General features: G+C 39.6%; 1 protein-coding gene across 2 annotated transcripts in view; it reads right to left on the bottom strand.

The window, feature by feature from the left end:
- INPP5D (inositol polyphosphate-5-phosphatase D) overlaps positions 1-24356 on the bottom strand; it is a 1064128-nt gene that overhangs the window by 661645 nt on the left and 378127 nt on the right. For both annotated transcript variants that reach the window (XM_044070586.1, XM_044070585.1), the window contains exon 3: positions 22724-22871. In XM_044070586.1, coding sequence (XP_043926521.1) covers positions 22724-22871 — 148 coding nt within the window. The remainder of the gene's footprint in view (positions 1-22723; positions 22872-24356) is intronic.

Below are 24356 nucleotides of genomic sequence, written 5' to 3' on the forward strand. Positions count from 1 at the left end.
GGCAAGCCCCCCTGCACCCCCACACACCCCCACTAATATATTCTAACTCCAAGATCGCACTACAGTGGGGATATGGATGAATTTCCAATCAATCAATTATCAATCCAAAATTGATAAAATTATAAAACAATAGCAAAAAATGTGCATAATAAACATCAGATAATTCAGAAAGTGTTACAGTCTTTATGAAAAGCTTCAATGAGAAAACAAATCAGGTATGGTTTCTGCTCTGATTCTTAACCTTTCTTATGCATCATTCTTTCTAAAATGTGCAAAGGGGAACTCAAATAATAGTTTACAGTTTAGTTAGCATTAATCAGGCATAACAAACATTAATGTATTATTAACTATAATTCACATTCATATACTATTAAGTTGTCCCTATGATGACTTAACTCTGTATCACCTTTCACAATTACAGATGACAGATAGACAGACAATGAGACTGCTAATATATGCTTCAGTTCTAAGTATAATAGTATAGATACATCGCTTAAAAAAGATTAGTTTTTATTTTGTATGGGTTGAAGTTTACTTATTTAAAAACACAATTTATTTCAGGAAAAAAAGTATTATGGAAAACAAATTTAGACTTCATTAAGCCAATTTAACAATATAATCAGCTCTGGAAAATGCATATGTAAATTTTACCAAAGAGATTTTAACAAAGGCTTTATACATTTGAAATGCTAATACTTCGGAAGAGCAAATCTGTATGTATAGCTGCAGCGACATTTTATTTTAATGCAACAGATATATACAGTAGGGTGTAAACACATTAAACTATTTAACACCCCTGCTATTTCACTAGCACTGAATGCACAATTTGATGCACACAAAACTAAAAAAAAGAAAAAAATGCTCAGAAGCTGTTAAGTATGAAGACAAATATGTTTACTATGACAGTGCAGGCAGTATAGTGAAGACAAACAGCTACACGTGCTATTTATTTCAAGTTATTTGTGGAGGATTGCAATGTTTCTTACAGACTTCAGAGGACTCAATAAGAGCCATGTCCATGTTAGAGTCATTTCCGAGGAAAGCAATCTACAGTGAAAATTTGCAAGATGTCAGTGGCATCTATTAAGAATTAGACATTGCTCATCATTACTAGAAATGTTGCAAAACTGACAAAACAGTTACAGATATTATTTCAGAAACTGGAATGAAAATAGAAGTGTGTCCTATTTCTACAGTTCTGTATGCAGTTACTGTCAGGCAGCTCTGTGACTGACAGTAGTTATAAGCCTTATAATCATCCTACCTCAGATAAAACATGTTCCTGTTCACTGTATGTTTTAATACTTTTATGAAGGGAAGTGTCTGTGTGATTAGTATGCAGTGGCACTAACAGACTAAAACAAGTAAGAGCAAGCTTACTAGAGTAACTAATGTCTTTCAGCTTTTCTCAGTTAGGGGTCGCCACAGCGGAACTCTGGTCTGCTAATGATTGGTAATGGATTTTTACGGTGCCAAGGTGCCAGCCAGATGCCCAACCTTCAAAGAAGACACACCCATTCACACATGCACCTACCTGCATGTCTTTAAACGTCAATCGACCGTGGTGAGGACATGCAGACTCCCCAAACAAGGCACTCCAGATGAGAATTGAACCGGAGAACCTCTTTCTGTGAGGCGACAACGCTAACCGCTGCACCACTGCAGTCTGTAGCAAGCTTGCTAGAGTAATGAATACAAATGATGTTTGTGTTGAAGCAGTGAAAGTAATTGTGAAGATGTACACAATTATCTATGACAATAGCATAAGTAACAGTGAATACACTGCATGCAGATAATGCCAGTGAAACAGTAATATAAGTAACAGATACAGTCTTCCAGTATCAGTTATCTGTAACGGGAATACAGGATTCTCTTAAATGGGTCTTTGGTTTGGTATTTCTGTTTCACTAATCAGAATCTGGCATAGCAAAATACTACATTCAGTGATGTCCACATGCCTGCAGCGCAGTTATGTGATGCCCTGATTACCTAAGCAGGTGCATCCTCGTTTCAGCACCAATTCAGCAGCTATCTGCAAACAATTCACATGTGACAATAAATTAGCAAGTTATATAAAATACATATATTTCTGACATACAGAACACTCCAATGGAAGTAAATGTCAGCAAACAACTCAGCTGCAGGAAGATGGAGGGCATATATTCCTGACCAATCAAAGACAGCCCTATTGTTGATTAACTGCTATATCTAATGTTAAAAGCCTCCCTCTTAGGCCCTTGGTAGGAAATAATCTCAAACAGCAATGACCAGGATGCAAGAAGATGGAGAAATACACAATTACTGGACTCAGACAGCTGAGATTTGGAGAACACATTAAGCAAATGTAGCTTGCCTTCAAAAGATGTAGCCAAGACAGTAATGCTTGGTGAAGGTGAGCACTAAGGACCAAACGACCATAGCACGGATGTTTGAAATGGAGATTCTGGCAGCAAACACTAGAGACATCTGTTCCACCTGGTACAGTGAGCTTTGACCCCAGCATATCCCAAATGGTGTTTAGCCAAATGGTTTACTAAAAAATGCATCTGAAAATATCTACTTGGCAACTCCGAGCCCTTCCCTCTCTGGCACAAAGGAAACAAACAGGTCTGCCTCTCTAAATTCCTTCAGTAACTCCAAATAATAAGCATGATGATGACACACTGTACATACAGGGTGGGAGGATTCTTTCTCTGCTTCTCTTTCTAACTCTGACAGAAAAATGGGAAGCTAACAGTCTGTTTAAGGAAAATCTCACAAACCACTTTTTGGAGGAAATTAGTCATCCTAAGGGGCACCCTATCTTTGTGCTGGGGACTTTAGAATCTGAAACCATGCCCTTTCTGGCAAACAAGGGTATTGAGAAGAATGGGTATTGTTTTTCCTTCTCTAAAATTTGCAGTATGGCATAAAATTAGCAGGTATAATGGTTCTAATACAGGAATGTTCTATGTCAGAGAATGGAAACCAAATTCACTGCTACCACCCACTTACACTGCAGAAATTAACAGAAGAGGGGGTAGGAACATGTTCTTTCAAGTCTCAAAGATGTTAATCTCCAGAATGTTCTGCATCCAGAAGACTGTAATCAGGGGCAGTGTCTGCATATGGAGCTCCAGGATTGAATTTGAGACGTGACTCAAAGCGTCTGAAACTCCTTTATCTTCCATAGGATGTAAATTGCTAAGAAACTGATGCTTTTGGTTGTGGCACAGTGAGAGATGACTATCATCTCCTTGCATAGGGCTATGACTTTATTTTTTGTTTTATACATTTGTTAGCCAGGTAAGTCAGACACAACTGTTTCATTTCACAGACAACCTGAGAGCAATGTCTGTGATATTGCTGCTGCATGTCCCTCCCCTTACCCTCCACCCTGCCCTTCTACTGCTATAACTAGTATGAATGTCCTAACATGAAGTTCACCTGCTGCTCCATTTGTTTTTGCAGTGTCATTTTGTTTAGCATGACACACAACATATATGTTTCTGCTTATGTGTATATTGTAACACAGTGCCCCTTCTGAAGTATCTGTATATCAGCAGTATCCCTTCATTTGACTGAATACATGCTCTACTGTGTTTTCTGCTTTCACATGAACTGTGTAATAGGCAATTTCCTGCATGGGCAAGGGATGGCGTATTAGAGTAACTAACTAGGGCTCTAAGGTATATCTGGCATTGCCTCCAATATGCAAACATATGTGGCCTTCTTCTTGTTAAAGTCACTAACTAGGGCTCTAGGGTATATCTGGTGTGGCCTCCAGTACACTAACATATATGGCTTTCTATCTGCTTTCTAGAATATGTGTGTGTATCAACCAGGTGACACATGTGGGAGGTACCTTTGCAAAAACCTTTACTATAGGTGAGATGTGTGCCAAATGTGAATAATGTGAACTGCCTAGGTGGCATAAAGACACATTATAAATAATGCTCTGGGCATTACAGACTATCTGGCAGTTCAAGACGGGATGTCCTTCCAGTTACAGTATTACAGTTCCTCTAGACAAGATGGGGTCTTGATAGCAACATGTGTGATACATGTGACTTCCAGGATCTCAGGGAAGTGGGATGTGTCATAAAAGGGACATGCTTTGTTATTTTTTTTCACTATTGTCCTGGGAAAAATATCTTCTTCCACATATTGCAGAAAAATGTGGAACTGGTTTAGGATTTACAAGTATGGCCTCTGATATCCCTAATGTGTCTCACTTGGATCTCTGGAAGGTTCCTATTGTTTAGATAGTTATGGCTACACGTGCCTTTGTATCACCATTGTATCTGCTGGAATGAGCACACCATGCATTCTCCTCAATTCCACTTGTGGGTAACAGGGTTTGACTAAGTCCCTTACATTATTCCTGTCCACTTGAAAATGGTCCAGAATGTTTTTTTTTTCTATAAATTATTATTATTATTATTATTATTATTATTACTATTATTATTTGAACAGACTCCTCATCTATATAAAACAAACTTCATCCCTATCTATATTCAAGAGCAACTTGTATCTATGGATGGGAAATAGAAAATATACCCCAGGACTGCCCCTTGTACTACTAATGGACAGGGGCAGCTCTTAAATGCTTTATCCCATGCATGAGTGCCTTCAAACTATCTATGGTATGATTCCAGTTATTCTCATTAGGTGTTATATATAATTATTGACCTTGGGATGGGTAAGGCCAATCTCTAACCAAATGAGATAGGTTAATTTAAGCATAAAAAGGGAAACTGGTCAGACTTAAAATGGCCTATATGGGCAGCTGCCCTAGTACTTACCTATAAACCTATTCATGTGGCAGGTACTGCCTGTGCCTTCTTCAGTAGCATCAATGGCTACACAATAGAACCAATTCAGGCACTGAATGTCTGATGTCATCTCACAACACATGCTGCTGTGCTGCTGCTACTGTTCCTAGCAAGACTCCCATGGTACCTCATAAATCTCGACATTCAGAATGAGTATGTGCCAATGTGCAGTGCCGCCATTTTTTCTGGTCCTCTACCCACCACTATCGGCATCTACCATTAGCTCTCATTAAGCCATTTGTTCCATTGCTGTGGGGCTTGTAAAGCCATACCATATAATTTCTACCAGGTATGCCTATTCTCTGTAGTAAGACAGTGTCTTGCAGCATCTTCCAAAGTGATTTAAACCCCTAGATTCTTAAGGGCACAAGTTGGAGGTGTCTATCATTTATTTGGCTTGGGACGGGGGACTTAGGATTTTCGGTAATCAAGTGAAGGGTATATTAACTGGGCAGAGTGAGGTCAGTGTTAAAGGAATCACTGCCCCTGATACTGGTAAGCTTGTGCCCTCTCTCCTGCTACCATATGGCAGTCTATCTTTGCAGCCAGGAGGATTCAGGCTCTGGCCTCCTCCAAGGGCATTTCACAGCTGTAGACAGAATTCAGTCATCCCACCCATGACTGGCTACTTGACATACACTGCTCAATCCACATACTAGCCTAGGTTTTCCAGAACGTTAGCTATTAATTGATCTCATGTCATCTATGTCATTGACATGGCTGCATCCCTTTACGTCATGGAGCCAGTGACAGTGCCACCATTTTATATATCTTTGAACAGGTCCACCATTTTTGTGTTCTTTCATTTGCATAATCTATGTGACTCATCTGTGCGATGTGATTCCTCATTTACATTTCATTATGCACCCATTAGCATGTGCTCACACACATGCCCACACTATTTTAACCACTGTGCAGCCATTCTGTCTGGGTCATGGAATCACTCGTCAAGCCCATGGCCATTAGTCAATTACTCCACGTTACTTTGCCCAGGCCAGTGTCCTAACCATCTATAAATGCTTGCCAATATGTGGCACAGTAATATTAATAACAATATAAAAGATCATGATCAGTTATCTTATTGCAAGCACAGTATTATGTGTCTGAGACATGGATGCCCAGAATATAACATTGAATGTTTAGCATCAAATGTTTTACCTATTTGTTTTTCTAGAAACATCTTCATCTCATAATTTCCCAGCATCTCACTTTTATTTACATTTTCTTGTGAGTCAGCAATTCCATCCAATATAATACTCATATTATTTTACTCTGTATACATTATGGAGTCTTACAGCATTATTCACAATTCACATATAATGAATACCTAGACCGACATAATCATAGCCGTGCTACAGTGAACCAGTCAGCCATACCTCTATTTCATCTCAGCAGCTCCATGAAAAATTCCTTCACCTGAAGACAAATTTTTTGTCTCCCTATTAACAAATCAACATCTGTCAACATATAATTTACTCAATAATTATTAACTCACTACACTGCATATGAAGTCTGCATAGTAGCATCTCTTTGGAGAACACATTCATTATTAGGGCATTATTATTAACCTGCTTTAAAAAGTTGGGTAGCTAACATACATATAACTTCACTTTTAATAGCCTCCTCTAAGTAAAACTAACCTGTTATAGCCTAACGACTGAACAAGAATGAATTATTTAAAGATTTCCTAATGCCAAACTATATTAACAAGAACCTTTAAATGAAACTGAGTCAAAATGAAATGAGTTGACATTACAACATATTTGTCATGCGTTGCTCATTTCTCCAGAACATTTTAAATGGCACTGATTCATGAATATTTAAATATTCTGTGATGCAAGCAGGTAAACACTAGAGAACATACCAAAACAGGAAATTATGCCTATCTTAAATACCAGTCCTCTATACAGTCATATATCAATATTCCCCAGAGATCTCCTTTGCCATTAAGGATATTACTTTCTCTGTTACTGGGAAAAAATACACCAAAATAAGAAATCATGCCCATCCTAAATAACAGTCCTTTATACAGTTTTAGATCAATATTGCCTATAGACATTGTTACAATAACATTATTAATTCTATTACCTAGAAATTCCTTTTTAAAAATTAAAGTATTCATACTGCTATATATAACCTCTGGAATTCCAAAAGATTAAAAGATACATATCCTTTGCAAACCAATATTATGTAGAATCAGCTTTATACGGCCATTTAATTAGATTCAGTTTAGGTTAAAAAAATCAGGCATTCCAAAGCTGTTGTCACACTGTAGCATTCATTTTCATACAACATTTGAAAAGCTGTGTGTTAAAATACAACATATTACCAGTTATAAGATAGTAAACAACACATATATGCTATTATAAATAACATGTTTTTAGAGTTTCACCACTGTGCACAATCTTTCAAGTCATAGTTACTCAATAAAGAGCAAACATTAACTTTCTTGTTAAGAGTAAAATTATATCACCATATTTAGTTCATAGGCAGCTATCAGGTGCCAGGACAATGGAGACCTTCAGTCATTAAACATTGTCTTTCCACTGTTGGATCTCTTCCTGTAGGATGCCCTAAATTAACTACTGGAATGAACTGGCACCTCACCTATGTGTCATGTTTAATCATAGTCTCACCTCAGGCTTCGTGCCCACTGAGTGGTGCACAGTTACAGTTATCCCACTCCACAAGGGGGAACCAGCCTTGGATCCCGGGAACTACCGTCCCATCAGTCTGACAAGCCTGATCTGCAAGGGCATGGAATGCATTATCATGTAACTTATAAACAAAAACATTGGCAACCTTCAAACACTGGACCCTACCCAGTTTGGGTTTGTGAAGGGCCGATCTTGTCTCCTGAATCTGACTGACTTCTTCAAATTAGTCTCCAGAGCTGTGGACGAGGGTAAGGCGGTCCACACAGCCTATCTGGACCTCGCCAAGGCCTTTGACACCATCCCCCACTCTGGAATCATAGATAAACTTACTAAGCTGGGCATAAATCCCTACGTCACTCGATGGGTTGCCAACTGGCTTACTGACAGAACCCAGACTGTAAAAGTAGCTGACTCCAAACCCAGCTCCAGACAAGTAGTACCTCAGGATTCAGTCCTGGGACCACTCTTGTTTGGCATCTACTTCTCTGACAGGCCAACACTAAGGGACTCTGGCTAACAAAGTTTGCAGATGACTGCAAACTGGGAGCCATTATTGAATCCACAAATTATGTGGATATTCTACAAAAGGGCCTTACAGAAACAGATGCCTGATGCCAGAGCCATGGGCTCAAGCTTAATGCCAAGAAATGTATAGTTATCCCCTTGGAAAAAAACATGCACTCATGAATTACCACATAGGTGGCAGTACACTAAACATCAAAAGTGTGATGAGAGACTTAGGGACACAGGTGGACAGTGGTCTCACTTTTGATAACCACATCGCCACAACAGTCAGGAAATCCTTCTATGTGGCACACCTCATCACTAAGGGCTTTTCCTCCAGAAAAAAGGAGGTCATTGTCCCACTGTACTCATCCCTCATTAGACCCATTATAGAGTATAATGCCCTATTTGGTATGTACCTCACAAGACATCTGCAACAGCTGCAAAAGGCCACAGAAATACCTCACTAAAAGAACCACAGGCCTAAAGCAGATGCAATACGCTGACTGTCTAAAAAAACTCCAGCTGTGGCTTAACATGCAAGGCCATGTCAAACCTTGAGCTGTTGGACATGCTCCACTTAAAGAAATCCCAATCCCTCAGAGCCACACACTCCAGGGATCTAAACCTTGTCATCACAATGAAAAAAACATGTTGGAGGGATAGGTTCCTGACCCAGAGACTCCCCATACTCTAGAATAGACTGCCCATACATGTCAAGCAGAGTGCCTCCTTGGCCCTGTTCAAAAGGAACCTTGATGATTGGATGGGAGATAGGAAATTCATCCTGGGGATCATGTCAGTCACCCTGCTAGACAGGGGTCCAGAGAAGTAAATATTGTGGGAAGAAATATCCAGGGAATTGTTATGGCTAAGCTTGTATAGGCCCTAGGGCCGATAGCCTAGTACCAACCTATGAACCTATGGAAGCCCAAATCAAACTATAGAAACAATACTACAAGGCATTTACACATATTGCCTCTGAAATGCAGCCCTCCCTTTAGCACATTTGAAACAATGCAGTGGTGTACTTGTCCAGGTTTAATTAATACAGAGGTGTAACATTTCTCTTCCTATCACATACCATCAGGTGATCACATTACAACTGTCTGTTTGCCTTGGCTTGGCTTCTTCACCGTCTCCGCTTCCAATTCCACTAAATCCAAACATTCATTTCCTTTATCCCACTCTTCTACTACAGATTCTTATTCACATATGTCAGTGACCATGGTAACATTTGTAGCGTCTCCATTGCTGAATAAGCTGAGGTAAAAATCTGCATTCCTGTAAAAAAACAACTTTTGAAGCAATGAAAATGATAACTTGCACCGTAGTTTATGCTACTGACGCTCTTTTATGACAGCCAGAAACTGTGCCCACTGTTGCATGGTTGTCTCTGAAAAATCCTGATCCACATACACAGGACATCCATCAACAGTTATCCTCTTTCCAGGTTGTCAAAGCCATGACAAGACCTGCTCTTTCTTGAGCATCTCACTCACTGCACCAAAATCACTCTTGGTCAGCCATATGCCTTATGATCCATTAGCAAGATCAATCTGTGGGACTTTTTAATACCCAGCAATCCTTTAGAAAACCCCGTCATCATTTTCACAGTCACCAAACAATCAGATCTTTCCTCATGTCCTTCGATCCCATCCAGGTGTAGAGTTATCTTCATTGCCATTTCCTCTAGTGTAAACACGTTGTGCTCAGTGTAAACCTAGTACTTATTTCCATTGACTGAGGTTGCATAGCCACTACTCTTTGTCAAAACAGAATTATGACATCATGTCACCCTCTCACTCAAGCTGTTTAACACAGTGGTTCAAATGTTGTCTAACCACTTTCAAGGAACCTTTCATTTTGGCTTTCTATACCCTCATAACTGTTCACTGATTACTTTCCAGACTGGATTGAGGCTCAGCATTGACAAAGTGGCCTGTCAAATTCAGTCTAATATTTATAAAGCAGATCCTCTTTACTCTTTGGAAAATTTGAAGCAGTTTTTTTCCAAACATAACTTACTATACTGCTATACCAATTTTGCACCAAAAATTGTACTACAAGTAACAAAAACACAATTTTAATCAGCATACAAAATGGATCAGATTAAGAGATTGAACAGCCTCATGAAGAAAACTTCGCTCTTATCTTGATATTAACTTTAAATGTGTTTTAATGCTGACTGTCAGTTAAGTAAACAGGTGTTCTCATTCCCAGAAGAACTTTCACTTGAGACACTAGAGTGGTTTAAATATATGTATAATTAACAAAGCATATTTGCATACTCCGCAATTACTGAAGTGTTGCAAATGCTGATGTCCTCCTAATGCCCCATGGGGTTCCTGCTTTCTGCCACATCATAGCTGAACTAGTAATCCTCCAAATGGTTTATAGGTGTGAGTGTGTGTGTGTGTGTGTGTGTGTGTGTGTGTGTGTGTGTGTGTGTGTGTGTGTCTGTGTATGTGCGTGCGTGTGCATGTGTGTGTGTTTGTGTCTGTGTGTGTATGTCTGCATTCTGTTACAGACTGGTGTCCGACCTTTTCATAATTAATTTCTCTGCCTTCTACCCAAGGAGTGGGTGGATAAGGTCCACATGTCTGTGAAGCTCTGCCTGATAACATAAATAATCAGGGAATGGATGAATCCATGTGTTATATACAGTTACTATGACAGTTGTATCACTGCTGTACCAGAGCATCATGTGCTAATACTGAAGATGCTGCATAAAGGTATTGCATACATAGTAGTATTATAAGCAGTGGTTAAAATATATATGATAATATGTGTATGAGAGTAATATAAGTAACAGTGACCATCTTATATATAGATATAACAGCATTAGGTTAATATAACTATCACTGAATATATATAAGAAAGCATGTATGTAACAATAAAAAAGCGTAATTAGTATACATACAATATCCTAATCTCAGCATCTCCTGCTTTGTGACATTTACTACTTTCTATTTCATTATTTAAACATTTCTTAACCTAGCACTTTGTGCATTTAGTATTTTTGATGTTTTATCAACAGAAAGGAAATAACACATTCTACTGTATATGTAGATGTTATAATATATATCTCAAACAATTTTACTTATATATGACAACATATGCTCCAGTATTGCAGCTGATTATCAATTAGCATGTTACAACTACATCACCTCTGGTTTGGGCTGTAGTTGAAAGTGATCCAATCTACCCACCTATTAAATTCTATGTGCCCACAAGGTTTAACTTGCTAATAAATCGTAAGTGTGGTTGTATCGAAAGGTGAGCTAAATCATCCAAGGGAAGAGTAACACCAAGACTTGTGACTACCAGGGTTGTTGTAAGTTTTATGTATTTATTAGAAACTACACTGCACACAGGCATTTCACTGAAGGATTTGTGTGTCCCTTTGAGTGGTCCATAGTGGAAAAACATCTAATTTTAAACAGCTTGTCCCATGACTCTTGCCTTTGCACCTTATGATTACTTTTGCATATAATGGGCATTTATTTTGAAGAGTGCCCCCCCCCCCCCACACCTTCTGTCTGGATCATGATTTTTCCACTAGCTACCCTTAATTTCCACATCATCTCTGTGTGTGTAAAATCCCCTTGAGAACTGCCAAACAGATTGTTTGCTACAGTAGTTTTAAATATTAGCAGTATTTGCATATTTGTATAACTGCCATGCAAATGGTTTGATGCCTATTGCAGTGACCCACAGCATAAAAAATAAACACATCTGCCACAGGTACTTGGCATCTAGCTAATATAGTTTGACACAAACTGAGAATTGTTTATTGTCTGCAAATGTTTTTTTGAAAACGTGAGTAAAATCTCCATATTTCTGTAAACATAGACAAAATAAAGTATGCAGAGATGTGTAGAGATGACTTTCAAATATCACTAGACAGATGATAAAAATATGGGTCTTGCATGTAAAATTACTAAGATGTGAGCATTTGTTGGAAGTTTTCTGCACAGCAGCAAAATCATCTTAAATCCATATTCAAATGAAGCTTAAAATCAGGACCACATGCTGAAGTTTTAAAATGATTTTTGCTTTAAAGACAAATTTCCTGTGAATATCTTTGTGTAAGTTTTTCTTCAGAAGGTGCTGTTTAAGAGATACCAAAGGAATCGGCCAGACTTTCCATTAAAGTCTTCTGGTAGCAATGTTGTAAATTTGTCACTGCTATTCGGAGCACAAATAGTTAACAAAAATGAATAAAAAGTTCTCAGGCTTATTTTTGTTCACAGCTGTGTGTATACTTATGTATGCATACATACACACATATCACATTTCTACCCTTCCCACATAGCCTCACTTTCTCCAACCCAGATACAGATATAGTACTAACTCACATACCTGGTAGATCTTTCTCCAACCCAGACACAGGTATAGTACTAACTCACATACCTGGTAGATCTTTCTCCGACCCAGATACAGGTATAGTACTAACTCACATACCTGGTAGATCTTTCTCCGACCCAGATACAGGTATAGTACTAACTCACATATCTGGTACATCTTTTTCCGTCCCAGATACAGGTATAGTACTAACTTACATACTGTCAAATCTTTCTCCAACCTAGAGACAGGTATAGTACTAACTCACATACCTAGTAGATCTTTTTCCAACCCAGATGCAGGTATAGCACTAACTCACATACCTGGTAGGTTATTATGTTGTTGCTATGCTGTCACAGCCCTTCCTGACCAGAACACAGAGCTGGATGAAATCAAACTAGAAGTAGTTAAGAGATAATGCAGCCCTGGAGTAACAGGCGGTAGCACAGAATGGTACTTCTTGCGGGTTACCTGCATGCTTATGTCCTGTCCATGTGATTAGTAGACAGATAAGGAAGGTTGTGATGGACCAGGGAATTAAGAGATTTGTACTGAGCTGGAGTAGAAAACCTGAACACTCATACTTAAATGTTTCTCATAATGTGAAATGAACTCTAACTAATGCATCAACACATTTATCTGCAATAATGTCCGTCTGTTTGACTACTCCTATATGATCTTTGTGAACTGAGGCATCCTGTGTTCCAGCTATTAGAGAATGCACTTCTCATGCCTTACCTGACCAAAGGTAAACAAGGCATTTGGTCTGGTGCCTTCATTACTCTCCCACTCGTATTATAGTTTATATTCTCAGCACACTCGTCCCTAAGCCTGGGACTTCCACTGTGGATCTTCTTGCAGCATGACTCACTAGTATTGTGCTGGGATCAACTGCCATGCTATGGACCTGTCATGCTGTTCCCTTTGGAGAAGAGACAAATTTTAAGGTCCTTTTCTGAAGGTATATTGAAATATGGCACTGTGATTTCTTTTTGATAGCAATTTTTAAGTACTTGGAGAGTGTGTGTGTGTGTGTGTGTGTGTGTGTGTGTGTGTGTGTGTGTGTGTGTGTGTGTGTGTGTGTGTGTGTGTGTGTGGATAACAATGAAACAATTACCTATACTGACTATAATTTAGGCAGTGTATGTTTTTATTTGTTTGAATGACCATTTCTTTATTATATGAATTTTCTTTTACTGTAAACCTGGTAAAAGAATTTCATAGAGCAAAGTCATGCCTTTGATTTCACAAGTTAAAATGATGGCGTCTGTGCACTCACTTTGATGAGACAGTAGATGCTGAGGATATAACGTTATTCAAAAAGTTCTGACGAGGAAAGGATAGGTTGCCACTATTCCAGCTCAAAAAATACACACATTAAACTTGAGGGACTAGTTTTCCAGTCCTGTTTTTTTATTTTTTTCTTGAGTCAGACAACATTATATGCATTAGAAAGAGTTTATATTATACTTTCTATATTTTCTTGATGGGTTCTGTTTTGGTCTAAGATCTTCCTAAGAAAGATACATATTTTTTACTGATCTCTACAATATTCCAGTCTATAAAGACTACATTCTCTTAGAAAAGCAGTCATGCAGTTTTACATATTTTATGTAGCTTTTGCTATCATCTCCCTGTGACGAAGACCTGTATGTGCTATGCAGCTGGTAGTCTCATGTCCCTGTGATAATTACCTGTACATGTTGGGCAGTTGATGGTTCTATCTCCCTGTCCTGCTAACATGTGCATGCTGGTGGTCCCATCTCTCTGTGATGCTAACGTGTACAAGCTGGTGGTCCCATCTACTTGTGATCCTAACCTGTGTATGCTGTGCAGCTGGTGGTTCCAATTGCCCTTGATGGTAACCTTCACATGCTGGGCAGCTGGGGATACCACCTCCCTTAGTGGGAACTTGCACATGCTGGGCAACTGGTGGTCCTACCTCCCAGTGATTCTAAACTGTTCATGCTGGGTGGTCTTTTCTCCCCGTAATACTAAGTGTATATGCTGGGCAGCTGGTGGTTCTACCTTTCTGTTATGCCAACCTGTACAGACTCCGCAACTGATGGCCCCACCTTCATGTGATGCTAGTTGCTGCATTCTGCATAACTTGTGGTACTACCTCTCTGTGATGCAGATTAGCACATTCTGGGCAATTAGTGGTCCCACATGTCTGTGATCCCCACCTGTATGTGCACTTCAGATGGTCGGTCAACACTGATGGTATCCTAAAGTGTATGTGCTATGCAGCTGGTCATTCCTCCTGCACTGTATGTGCTATGCAGCTGGTCATCCCCCTGCACTGTCCCCTGCACTGTATATGCTATGCAGCTGGTCACCCCCCCCACTTCCATGTCTCAGTCTGTAAATGCAGTGCTTTGTAGAGTGTAAATGAAAGGGGTAGAAGGTTCAAGTCCTCTCAAATTTGAAATTTTCCTCACTGGGAGAATCCAGGGTATGAATACCCTGTCCTACATAGATCACCCTAAGGTCCTAGCTATGTATTCAGTCTCCGACAAGTTACTGGGAGGTGATCTACACGTAGTACAAGCCATCTTCAGATCCAGCTCTGATGGATCTCTTGGACATCTACAAGGCAAACAGCACTAGAAACACTAGCTCCAAGGACCTGAACCTTGCCTGTCACATGTCACATAAAGAGCACCTGCTGGAGGGACTGATATGTGTCTCAAATGATCCCCATGATATGGAATAAGCTCTCTATCTATGTGAAGAAGAGCACATCCTTGACCCTATTCAAAAGAAACCTTGATCATTGGATGGGAAATCACAAATTCAACCCCGGTCTGGCCCCCATATCTCTGAAGGACAGAGGTCAACAGTAAATTAATCCCCAACTAACATTCCCTCCCACATAACCATTAGCTACCTCTTTACTAACATATTCCACATAGGGGCATCCAAGGAAATCTGGGCCAAACTAGATTGGGTTGCATGGCTGGACTTGTAAAGTCCTTGGTGGTTGTTAGATTCATAGGTTTATACTAGGCTATCTGTCATTCAGACTCATACATATTGTACTGATAATGGTACTAACTCCTTATGGCTGTTAACTTCATTCACTGGTGTTATTCTGAAAGCTTTGTTTCCTGTAGTCATTTTTCACTAACTCCTTCAAAGGATAAGTGGACCAGCAACCCCAGAACTGAATAATGGATGCAGATCTGCCCACTTGTAGTGTTATTTTAACAGTTTCTTAATCTATTTGCATGCAGAAGCCTTGGTAATGATGTAGGACTGGCTTACCTTTAGATATATTTTCTCCCAGCTAATAGTGTCCATTCTTCGGATCCTGGACTAATGTCTGGGAGCCCTAAATATTCTGCCACATAGTGTTGTTGTGAAAGAGTGATCTGAAAAACCTAGTCAACTGCCCCTTTACATGTTCTACCATACATTCCCCTCTGGGTATATACTTCTTCAACTATGATTAATTCTTTTGTTTTATAAAGGACAGCTAATGTGCATTCTCCATACAATGCAAAAGACTCCGTTAAGAGGGAATGCTCTATAATTACATACACAAAAGGTAGAGTAACAAATCCTCCTACAAATCTTGTTTAGTGCCTTACCCACTGTGTAAATAGGTTAAATGCTGCAGCTTTATAACCAATATGGTAGCATGCTGGGTTTTTATAACAAATACAGGTAGCATGCTGAGGTTTTATAACAAATACAGATAGGATATTTATAGTCCCTAGTTAAAGAATCAGGGTAGTACAAAGTATAGTGCCTTTTTCTTTAGGGATGATGCACAGGACATTGTTTTAATTTATAGGTTCATAGGTTCATAGGTTAGTACTAGGCTAACTGCCCTGGTGAGCCATTTTAAGCCTAGCCAATTATCCCCTGCGAGATTCAAACCCTGTACCTTGTATTTGCAAGTCAAACACCTTAACCATTAGGCCACCCTCCCAACCCCCCACTCTGACTTTATGACACTCTCTAGGATGTGTCATATCTGCAGGTGAATTAACATGTAAACCTCCTCTCTGCCAGTATATGTGAGCCCATTAATTTAATTATCTCGTGTGAAGTTTCTGTAAGAGAATCTTCAGACTGCTGTCAATAAATGTACCTGTCAGGGATTCAGGGATTCACAAGGTACCCAAATGTAACATATGTAATAGGATAAATGAAGATATTTGGTTAATCAAGAATTAACTAATGTTGATAATGTTACAGGATCTACAGATTCTGCCTAAGGAAAATATAGTGCAAAAAGTGACAATATCATAGGCATAATGGAATAAGCTATAACAGAACTCTATACAATGATATCACTTATAAATATAAAATGTGACCCCAGGCCTTATGAGCAAGCACTGATGCATCAAGGGCTGATCTCCCATGCCACAGCAGTAAACTCTCCACTGTTGTTATAGTTAAAATAAAAAAAGTTGAAGCCAGCATTTTGGCTTAGAGGGATAAAGCCCTGATTGAAGCAGATGAAATTCAATAGCAGCACAGGCACACTGAGCTGGCTGGAGAAGATGGATGTAAGCTACTGCTAACTTGCTTACCATGAGGGGGAGCAGGAAGCTCTGACTCACCATAAGGGTGACACCTAATGGGAGTACTAAGTGCTAGCCAATAGAGTTTGGGCTTGCCAAGCCCTCCCTGTCACTGTGTATCTCACACTAGCATCTAAGGGGAACTTGGCATTTGGAGGTATGCTTCCTGTTGAGAGAGAGCAATGGCAGAACTCAGAGGAGCCATCGAGGAGGAGGGCAGTGTTTATAGAGGGTCAAGACAGGCCACATCCCAGGACCAGCAAACTGGCCAATGCCTTTCCACCTGACTCTTACTAGGGAATGGACAGCTAATGAGAATTCCAGGGCCGGAACAAATGGGATAAGGCTTTCATCTAGCCTGGGAGTGCCCAGCTATCATACTCTTGGAACAAATGGACTGACTGAGTGCCAGTTGTGGAACCATTCCACAAGGTCTTAGGAGGAGCAAAAAAAAAAAAAGTAAAAAGATGGCAACTTTGCATGGTTGAAGTGTTAAGAACCAGCTTAGCGTATGCCAAGGTGCACAATAATCTGTAAATCAAGCATCTCAAACCTGTTAGGTTCAAAATGTAAACCTTTCTTTAACTTCTGGCATATACAACAAAGGGCTAAGTCAAACTGGGTGATCCATGTAGCAGACCACTTATGGCAGTAATGATTAATTCTGCCATGTCAGGTCCAGAAGCACTGATATTAAGATGTTAGAGGAAGAGATCACAGATATTAAAACTGTCATGATTGGTGGATACACTTGCCATGCATGAGGCTAGGAGGCTGGGAGGAGTCAAGGATCATATCTGCTAATGATGGGATGGGGTTTCAATGAGTTGGAACAATGGCTGTGTGGCCCTGCGGTATCAGGACTATTGGTAATCTGTCCAGTGGATGCTATGCTACATCTGAAGCATGTACAGGAGCCCTCTTGTGGGGCACCCCCTGTTTGGTAAGGCAGTAGAATGTTGACATCCACAACCCTATGAATTGCTATAGGTAGGTGTTTGCACCTGGTATGGCTATAGGGAAGTGGGGTGGTATTTTACTGCAAGACCCTGGATGGCTTGTCTGGTGGGGAATCCTTGCAGTGCAGCTGGAAGAGAGTTGACCATGAGAGTGTCCAGATCTATGGCGGAGGACAGCCATGGACAGTGTTGACAGTGATGCTGTCTTCAAAACAGTATGTGCTGTCTACATTAAGCTGTCCTGTCTGCTGTTAGTTTGCTTATATGTCAGTACACCTTGATATAAAAAAACTCATCAGAAAATAGGCACCCTCTATAAGCATAAATTGTACCTCACACCCACTGCAAGACAAACCCTTGCACTATCCTATCTGCTTCCTTCACTTTTATACAGTGCCCATTTGTTCACTAACATGCAAAGCTCCTTAAAATCCAAGATTGAGTCCTGTTATAACAAGGTTGCCAGGTTTGCTACCAACAAAACTTACTCCTCCCATCACTGGATCTCCCTATGCAAACTAAAATGGCTCGAACTTCCTCATCACCTAACCTACTTACAGTTAGCCACAGCTCAAAATATCATTACCAAACCTTCCAATTGCCCATTCCTCACCTCTGTTTACTCTCCATAAGCCCTCCCGACAACTCAGATCTGAAAATCAATTCCTTTTAAAATTGCAAATACCCAGTCTAGCAGTTGGTCAATCTCTCTACTCATGCACTGTTGCTAAAAGTTGGAATTCCCTACCCAGCTCTATCAGAACTATTTCCAATCACATACCCTTCAAAAAGTCACTAAAACACCATCTCTTAGCCTTATGTCACTGTACATGCGGCTACGACTACAGAGTATCTTCCCCCACCTGATCTCACTAACTTTTTTCTCCCCTCTGCTTAGCAGTTATGCAACTATCTCTTGCTATCTTTACTCTACAGTATCCAAAGCAGATGATATATTGTACTTTGTATATTTTGTATATAATGTATCCTGCCTTTGTTATTCTAGTTAGAAATTTATGATAATATTGTATGTCTGTTTTTTTAAGTTGTTATCTCTCTATGTATGTAGAAAATGTGATTGTATTTAAATTTCTTTTGTATGTGGAGCTTTTCTCCCCAGGCCTCCACTGAAAATGGGAACCTTTTGGCCCAGTGGACCATCCTGGAAAACAAATGCAAATAAATAAATAATAAAATAAATAAATATCCCCTATCTTCTAATTCCTAAGTTGTCCATTATAATGTGGTTTTCCACAATAAGGTGACCTCATCACTGGTGTGTGCCTGTGCACTGTGCATCCATCCTCTAGCATGGCCACTGTTGTTATTTGCCAGTATCCCCATGGATGCATCAATGGTTGCCTAGCACTCCACTGCTTCCTTCAGCAGGTAGGTCTACCTAGGTATCTGTATGCCGTACCACTCTGTATATATCATAGCATGTTCTGCAGTCCATAAATTGGTTGTACTTTCACAAGTAGGACATCCAGTACACTCAGCATCTATGACTGCTGTGATTATTGGCTGTCTCTGCCCACATCACTAAACTGAACATCTACTGACTAATGTCAAGGGTGACATACCCAACAGGGGATACTCTGGAGGTGTGTTGGCAGCAGCACCTTCATGATTCTCCCCTGTGTTGGGTGCAGATATCTTGGAGGTGGCGTACCTCTCTGATGCTATCTGTGGTGCTGACACCTGTGTATCTAGGGCGGGACTTATGTGGACAAGGCATCTAGCACCAAACATAGGGAATGCTGGAGTTTCATCTTGCCCGTTCAGAATCATCTCATCTCATCAGTGGATGTGCTTGTGTACCTTCCAGTGTTAATGTTGTTGATAGTGTCACTGTGCATGACTGTGCCATGTGCATGGTGCCATCAGCCACCACTTAATCCCTGACATCAGCCATGTTCTGACCAGTTGTTCTGCAGTCTCTAGCAGTGGTACCTGTGAAGATATACAGATAACATACCTGTTGCAGTGCTAGATTAAATGCACAAATCCCACCACCATGTGGCACAAAGACTATGTGTCAATGTTTTATTTAGCCTATAGGCATAAACATTTATTGTGGATGGGAAATATGTCCTAGAGTAATAGAACAGGCCAGTACTAACCTGGTGTATGTCCTACAGAAACCCTAGGAGTCATCATTAGTCCAGCTCCCTCATCAAAAGCACCAGCAGGTATAAGGAATCTCTCACCTCTTCAATAGAGGGATACAAAGAAATTATTCTGCCACAGTGACAGGAACACCTGATGCTTCAAAGCAAGGAGGGCTGCAGAAAGCACATTAATGGGTGGCTGTAGGTGAAATGGGATGGGCCTGTATAACACCAGATCAATGACCATAACCTGTAATCAAACAACTGATGCAGTTATTCATTTTATCCACAGACTGCTTCAGTATGTACCCTGTCCTTCCATCCACTTTACTCATTATATACTAGAAAAAGGACTGTACAGGTACCCTTGCTGCACGCCAGTCCACCCCCTGCACTTCCCCAGTGCCTCTCCCATATTTTCCCCTCATCCTGAGTCCAAGCCATTCAGACAGATTACTTCTTTCTTACTTTTTCATACTTTGTCATACTTTTTAGCTTCCTATTAATCTGCCTGGATGAAAGCCCTGCTGCCTACTCATTATCTATGGCAATAGTTGAGCAACCCATAAGTAGGAATTGCTGTCTGTCTGCTGGGAGGTTGGTATTTATGTATGTATGCATTTATTTCTTTTTTTTTATTTATTTACTGCCATTAAGCTCTATCTTTTTCTGTGCATGCCTGTTCAAAGCCAATGGACTGGCATGCAATGGGTCTTGTACATCCATGACTCCCTGTGCAATGTAATGAAACAGACCTGCTCTCCCCATATAATCCAATTTTTCCCATGGATTCACCTACAGAAAGCACACCTAGACATATGCTCCCATCCCTACACTCCAAAGAGAGGTGGGCTGGTAATGCCTTATCATTCCTCTCCTGCCTGTGCCGAGTCCAACAGGTGCATAAGCTGGTAATTGAACTCAGGCCACCTGGGGCCTTCATCCCTGCACCAACAGGATAGGATGCCACTGAAACAGAATGCCTTATCATGGCAAAGAATGGGAAATAGTTGCTGTAACACTTTCAAAAGCTGTCTTAAGACATGTCACATCTTTGGGGTGTAAACAATTTTGTAAGTCTTCATTATGTTGCCACCATAGTTATGGTAATGAAATATTTTGTATAAATGTCTGAATTGCTTTACCTAGTCACATACCTTACTGGGGCACTTATTACATCCTTTACTCTAGGTTTCCCCACTTTCTTCCTCCTCCTCCTCTTAATAAATAAAAAATGTGTCCACCAGAAAAGAAATCTGAGAGACAATGAGGAAGGACCAGGCCCTGGCAGCAGATCTGGGTTCTAATGTGCAAGATATTAATGAATCAGGATAAGGGAAAGTCACTGGTATCTACTTTATGAAATGCTATCAATAACAAAATAGAGTCACTGAATTAAATGTCTTGGTGACAATACCACTATGCTGTGTCAGATCAAGCATACATTTCAAGTCATATTTAAATGTGAGTGATGCAGGATTACGTCTGTAAAGTTAGAGTATGCAGAACATGCAGTGTAGGATAGTAGACTATAATATGCATACACAGGCAGAATGGAAAACAGTGTTCATATATGCTGACACAGATGTACATATGAAGAAAAATGCAACTCAGAATTTATCTACTACTCTGAAGAAACACTGCAATACAATACTTACTGTGAACTTTCCTCGATCTAAATTAGAATGGAAAAGATTATTTGAAATGATTCTTGTACAAAAAACACACGTATTGCTTTACCACAGGCATTCAGTCAAGGAATTGATCAAAGAGAATTACTGAAAGACAGTAAAGAAATCAATATACATACTGAAAATGCCATCATGAGAATGTCAAAATATGTGGCAACCTTCTATAAATGACACATTACCATACAGGTCTAGAAATGTTGAGATGCAATAAAGAAAATAATGCAAATCATATAAATAGGAAGCAAATGCAAGGCCATAACCTCTGAAAGAATATACCCATGTGCATATTTTGCCAGATTTTTTTGCATATTACTTACCATGTTAGTATGTTTGATTTTAGGATCTTCAGAAAATGATTAATAACAAACTGTCTTTCAGCTTTTCCCGGTTAGGGGTCGCCACAGCGGAACTCTGGTCCGCTAATGATTGGCAGTAGATTTTTACATGCTGGCTTGCCAGGCCTAACGCACAACCTTCAATAAAGGAATGCCCATTCACGCATGTCGACACACAGAAGACGCTCTAACTGAGAATCGAATGTGCAACGTCTAACTGTGAGGCGACAACGCTACCGCAGCACCACCACTGCGGTAATAACTCACAAAGTTTCCAGAACACATTCATTAACATCCCAGCTATTGAAAACAGTTCTGAATCTCAGGATACTCTGAGTTACTCAAATGTGAAACAAATATAAAGGCATTTTACTGTTCCTGAATTAAAGAGTATGACTTATTCAGTTATTATAATTAAGGGATTAGCTAGCTGTTAATTTTTATTCCTCTTGTCTGTTATAGATCTGTTTAATAGTATAACACTGCTTTGCTGTCTCCTGTGTCTGAACATGGCACTGATAATGCCACAATGTTATGGCTAGGCTTGTATAGGCCCTAGGGCTGATAGCCTAGTACCAACCTTGAACCTCTAAATATTGTGGGAAGAAATAGCCAGGGAATTGTTATGGCTAGGCTTGTATAGGCCCTAGGGCTGATAGCCTAATACCAACCTATGAACCTATAAAAAAGATTTATCTGTACATTGGTCTGCTGAGGTACTAATGAGTCTGTTAAGTGTTATGTACAGGTAGGTAGGATTGGTCACTTACCTGGTTCATCTTCTGGCTCATCTGGAACCTCTTCTTCATGTTGCACCGAGTACTGCAGGTGTGTCACTAGCCCTTGATGTTCTTTTGTGTAGAAGTCAATAAGATCTATCAAGTTTGTAAAATATTTCACTGCAACCCCTTCCGATGCCTGCAGTACAAAACAAATAATGTGTTTTACTTGGTTATACTCAGATTAGAGTCTGTGGACTGATGATTTCTGTGTTCATTCTGCTTCTAAACAATGTGTGAACACTGAAGAAGAACCTCAGTCATCTGCAGCATACATAACCAGAATGTCAGGGCAATACTACATGTTTTTATGCATTTACAATGTACTGCGTAACTGGATAAGGCAGAGTTAATGGTCCTCGATAAGAAGCTGCACTCGAGGAATAATAGCTCTGCACATTTTCACATCAATTTTCAAACTAAATGGCAACAGTTACCTACCTGTTGGAAACCAGCTAACTTGTCTAAGGTGAAACCATCCCTTTCTTTAGAATGTATGTTTTGTTTTTTTCTGAAAATGTCTCTTGCAGGATATGTATGTCTGGCAGCTTAGCTCAGAAGGTTAAAGCTACTGATGAGCTTCATCTGTAGTCCTGGATTTGATTCTCCCAATTTTCACATACTAACTGTATGACTCTCACTTAAGTCACTTAGCCAGACAAAAGTCCCTGCAAAGGGGCATTCCTGTCCAGTGGGTTTCCTCAGTTAAGAATTAACATATATAAATAAATAGAAAACAATATAAAACTTGTTCAACAAATATTCCTGGATAAAAACTAAAATATATTTCTAATCAGCTGCTGGCATGTTTGATAGTTTCCCACAAAATTATTCCCTCATTAAAATGCAGAATACAGTACTGCCTTTTACATACTTAGAATAAGAGCTGCTGTTCCGAGATGTGGACATACCAGTAAAAGCATCACAGCACACATATCATCACTATATAACAAGCAAGCAGAAATCTATTTAATTGTATTTTAGTATCAGAACAATTATATAGTTATCATGCAACTTGGACCATCACCAGTAACCACAAAGCTGAAAACATGGGTTCACATAGTCTTAATGCCTTAACTCCACAAAAAGACACAACAAAGTCTAAAATTTCCAAGTATTTATTGGTGAGACTACAAGTGCATTGAGCACTTTTGTCGAACACCATAGGACTTCCTCAGAATGTAAAATGATTAAACAAACTTTAGTATTTAAAGCAACATCAATAAAGCAATTAGTAAATAGTGGCACAATTTAATTGCCAATTATTGTAGTTAGACAGTCATCACTTATATAAAAACATGGCTAGGACTTAACCAGGTGGTATAACAATAAAAATAAGTCATAATAATAAATATTAGATTAATCTAAATGTTACAAGCAATAACATTGTATTGTATATAAAAAAAAATGTAAAATCTTCTGATCACAATTTAGCCGCCCACATTTTAAGTAATGGATAGACTGAATCTTAGTATAATGGGAATGTGAAAGACAATGATGAGCATTTTGAGATGCTACAGCTGTAGATAGTAAAAATAAGAAGTTGTTTGTGTCATGAACCCTCGCTCACTCTGAGCCTATAGAGCAGATCAGACCTTTGAAGGATAGACTCCAGTGGTCCTCA

Source organism: Protopterus annectens, chromosome 4.part1, assembly GCF_019279795.1.
Source record: "Protopterus annectens isolate FY-2018-M chromosome 4.part1, PAN1.0, whole genome shotgun sequence".
In the NCBI taxonomy this organism is placed as follows: Eukaryota; Metazoa; Chordata; order Ceratodontiformes; family Protopteridae; genus Protopterus; species Protopterus annectens.